The sequence below is a fragment of the Emys orbicularis genome, chromosome 13 (assembly GCF_028017835.1).
Source record: "Emys orbicularis isolate rEmyOrb1 chromosome 13, rEmyOrb1.hap1, whole genome shotgun sequence".
Lineage (NCBI taxonomy): Eukaryota > Metazoa > Chordata > Testudines > Emydidae > Emys > Emys orbicularis.
Window position 1 is genome coordinate 11,284,668 of NC_088695.1, and position 4,510 is coordinate 11,289,177.

A 4,510-nucleotide genomic window follows, 5' to 3' on the forward strand; every position below is an offset into this window, starting at 1 on the left:
CAGCCGCTGCGGTGACTCTGGCTCCCAGGCTCCTGGCGAGATCCCCGAGCCCCGGCGGCTGGTGCTGGGAGCCCGGAGCCCTGGCTGCAGCCGGGAGAGGGGAATCTCCAGCAGGGCCCTTCCCGCTGCTCCAGGAGCCTCTCCCAGGGCAGAGCCCCCAGCCTGGCCAGGGCCCTTCCCGGCCCGGCCCCTGCCCCAGGGGGACCCGCTCGGAGGGAAGGTAAGAGAAACAACCCACCCCCGAGGGAGCTGTCCCCCCCCGTCCCACGCGGGCTGCAGGGGGAGGAGGATAAAGAGGTGCAGTGGGTGAGGGCAGGCGGAGGGAGCGGGATGGGGGCAGAAGGCGGGTGCTGGGGATGCGGGGGGCAGGCTGGGATGGGGGCGGGGTGCACTGAGGGGAAGATGGGGGATCGGGGGGATTGTGGGGCTGAGGGGAGCGAGGCTGGAATGGGGGAAGATGTGAGTGGGGGCACTGCGAGGAAAGGGGGGGGTGGGGAGACTGGGACAGAGGCAAAAACCCAGCCCCCACACTCACTCCCTGCTCCCAGTGTGTTATTGTCAGACACACCCGTGCTGGTGGGGTCTGTGTCTCATGACTTTTGCGGTCGCTCAGGGCCCTGGTCTGATTTCTGGGCAGGATTCACATCTCAGCCACACCGGAGTCACTGCTGGCTTTGGGCAGGCAGGGAGTGTGGATGGGACGGTCTGGGACGGTCTGAAGAGTCTGGGGTGGAATCGGGAGGTGACATGGACTGAAGCCCCTTCCCAATCGCCCCGACAGGCTGAAGAATCACGTCCACCTTTTGCTTCAGATGGGCCCATCTTCCAGGAGACAGGGAAGGGAAATGTCTGTGATGGAGCCAGCTCAGGTAGGGGATTTTCAGGGAGCTCCTGGGCAGGGGCAGGGAGGAGACAAGGTGTGATGAACCTGTTGTTTTTCTGAGCGGGCCCATTGGTGATGGGGGAGGGGAGACGGGACATTCCCCCATTTCTCAAACAGGATATAACACCATTGCACAGGGCTAGGAACATTTTCAAGGCTCCCAGTGCTGGAGTGAGACCCCACTAGCCTGAGGCTGCTGTGAAATATGAAGGGAAGTGTTGGGATTTCTGTCCCTGTCCCCGGCTCAGAGCTCTGCTTCCTGCATCAGCCTGTGGCTGGCAGGTGTGTGGGAAAGGAGAAGACCCTGCCCTGCTCCGTCTTCTGGGGGGACAAGGAGCTCTCACCTTCTCCCCACCCCCTGAAGCCTCCTGGCTGCTCTGAGCAGGGTGGGGGTGGGATTCCGCTACTCTGGCACTCCCACAGCTTCCATTTCTTTATCCTTCTTCCCGTGTGACTAGTGGGATTGTGGCTGAAGCAGCAGGTAATGAATGGGGGCTTTTGGTGTTCCAGATGCCGGTGACCTTCGAGGAGGTGGCTGTGTATTTCACCCAGAGGCAGGGGTCTCTGCTGGACCCCGCTCAGAGAGCCCTCTACAGGGATGTCATGCAGGAGAACTACGAGATGGTGACCTCTTTGGGTAAGGGATTCCCATACCCTCAGATACCAGAAGCCGTGGGATCTGCATGTCTGAATCTGGTCAGGTTCTTCCCAAGTCAGTTAGATCAGAGGCGACTGAGTTCCATAATGCACAGCTGCTGTGTGAGAGAGATTTGCATTTCTGTGCCGTCTCCAGTGCCACATGTGTGTCAAAACCCAATGGGACAAGCTAAACCATCCCCACCCCTCCAGCTTTCAAAGGGGTATAAATCCAGCATTGTCCTTTCTGTGTTGTTTCTCGCTGCACACACAATCCCTGTTCACCTTCCTCCTTGGGAATAGCTCCAGCCATGAGGAGGGCTCTGGGCTCTGCAGGTTTAGAAAGAGGCAGGGGTTTAAGTCCAGAGCTGTGTGTGAGTCAGCAAGGCCCCCAGAGTGCACAGATCTTGGGAACACCTAGTGAGGGTGTAATAATAATTCAACTCACCTCCCCAGACAAGTTCCTTTGCGCAAGCGGGCTCAGTGACCATTTTCCCATCCTCTTGGATTCCACGTTCCTCCAGCAGAGCACAGGGACAGGTTCCACTCACGGAATGTCCTTTCTGACAAATACTCCACCAATGCTCCATGCACCCTGATCTGGTCTGATTTCACCCTCTGCACAGGATTCCCCTTTCCCAAACCTGAGCTGATCGCCCAGCTGGAACGAGGGGAAGAGCCATGGGTGCCCGATCTCTGGGACTGCAAGGAAAGAAGGCTTCCGAGATACACCCGTAGAGGTGAGGACTCACACAGAAACAATCTAGGGAATGAAGGAACAAGTTGAGAATCCCAAAATATGGTGTGAGTAAGCACCCTCAGTTCTTCCTAATCTCAGCCAGGAAAGGGCTGCAGTCATCAGATATAGCTCACGCCATTCCACCCAGCCTCTTCTCTGCAGGAGTTTGCTTCCCAGCTTTCCTTCCCTGTGAGGGTATGGGTGGGATGTGGAGGCGGAGTCCAATTGCTCAGTCTTTGTGTTGGGTTTTCCCTCGGTGCTATTCCTCTTTCTCCCCAGCACAATGACTCCTGTCTGGATTGTATCTCTCCCAGCAGGTGCTGAGCGAGGGAGTGAGAATGAGGAGGGGAATCATCATGAGGAAGTTCCCGGGGAAGTGGAACTGCAGGGGACCTTTGTGGGAAGAGCTGAAGGGAATTTTTCCCAGTGCTTGGAGCAGGCAGAAGCCTGGGGAAGTGGGCACAGCTCAGACAGGCTTCTGGGAAACCACCCAGGGAAGAAAGTGGATGAATCTATTAACGGTGGGGGAAGAGAGGAGGATCCCAGAGTGCGGCAGACAAATCCCAAGGAAGAGACACCCTGGCACCACCCTCAGTGTGGGAAAGAATTCATTGTCAGATCACAGCTTGTGACACATCAGACAATCTGTGCTGGAGAGAAACCCTTTCAATGCTTGGACAATGGGGAAAGCTTCAATAAGCTCTCAGATCTTAATAACCATGGGAGCAGCCACACTGGAGAGAGAACTTGTCAATCCCTCGAGTGCGGGAAATGTTTCATTTCGAAGAAACAAATAATTAGACATCAGTTAAGCCACACAAGGGAGAGACCCCATAAGTGCTTGGACTGTGGGAAAAGTTTCATACAAAGGTCACACCTTGTTCAACATCAGGCATTCCACACAGGAGTGAGACCTTACAAGTGCTTGGACTGTGGGAAAAGTTTCATACAAAGGTCAGACCTTGTTAGACATCAGGCAATCCACACAGGAAAGAAACCCCACAAGTGCTTGGACTGTGGGAAATGTTTCACAGACAGGTCAACCCTTGTTAAACATCGGGCAATCCACACAGGAGAAAGACTCCACAAGTGCTTGGACTGTGGGAAAAGTTTCATAAGAAGGTCAGACCTTGTTAGACATCAGGCAATCCACACAGGAAAGAAACCCCACAAGTGCTTGGACTGTGGGAAATGTTTCACAGACAGGTCAAACCTTGTTAAACATCAGACAATCCACACAGGAGAAAGACCCCGCAAGTGGTTGGACTGTGGGAAAAGTTTCATACAGAGGTCGCACCTAGTTCATCATCAGGCAATCCACCCAGGAGAGAGACGCCACAAGTGCTGGGACTGTGTGAAAAGTTTCATAAGAAAGTCAGACCTTGTTAAACATCAGGCAATCCACACAGGAGAGAGACCCCGCAATTGCTTGGACTGTGGGAAAAGTTTCATAAGAAGGTCAGACCTTGTTAAACATCAGGCAATCCATACAGGAGACAGACCCCACAAGTGCTTGGACTGTGGGAAAATTTTCATAAGAAGGTCAGACCTTGTTAAACATCAGGTAATCCACACAGGAGAGAGACCCCACAAGTGCTTGGACTGTGGGAAAAGTTTCATACAGAGGTCACACCTAGTTCGTCATCAGGCAATCCACACAGGAGACAGACCCCACAAGTGCTTGGACTGTGGGAAAAGTTTCATAAGAAGGTCACACCTTGTTAAACATCAGGCAATCCACACCGGAGAGAGACCCCACAAGTGCTTGGACTGTGGGAAAAGTTTCATACAGAGGGCACACCTTGTTAAACATCAGGCAATCCACACAGGAGAGAGACCCCACAAGTGCTTGGACTGTGGGAAAAGTTTCATACAGAGGTCACACCTACTTTGTCATCAGGCAATCCACACAGGAGAGAGACCCCACAAGTGCTTAGACTGTGGGAAAAGTTTCATAAGAAGGTCACACCTTGTTCAACATCAGGCAATCCACACAGGAGAGACTCCAGAGGTGCATGGACTGCTGGAAAAGTTTCATATGGAGATCTGACCTCATTAAACATGGAAGAATCCCCACAGGATCTAAACTTCTGTGACACATGCCATGAAAGGGTTAAACAACTTGCATGTAATTGAGTCAGATTCAACTTTTAGAGAGATTTAAGTGTGTCGACCTTAGATAAAGCAGAGTTTGAAATGTAAATGTGTATTTTTAAAGACGTGGAAGAAGAGGGCAAGTCACGTCTGAGTAA

The 4,510-nt window shown here is 53.2% G+C and overlaps 1 protein-coding gene across 1 annotated transcript; it reads left to right on the forward strand.

The window, feature by feature from the left end:
* Positions 1-1,393: 1,393 nt before the first annotated feature.
* LOC135887409 (zinc finger protein 585B-like) lies at positions 1,394-4,308 on the forward strand. Its single transcript, XM_065415177.1, has 3 exons — positions 1,394-1,520; positions 2,146-2,259; positions 2,576-4,308. The coding sequence occupies exons 1-3, from the start codon at positions 1,394-1,396 to the stop codon at positions 4,306-4,308; spliced, it is 1,974 nt and encodes a 657-aa protein (XP_065271249.1).
* The last annotated feature ends 202 nt before the right edge of the window (positions 4,309-4,510 follow it).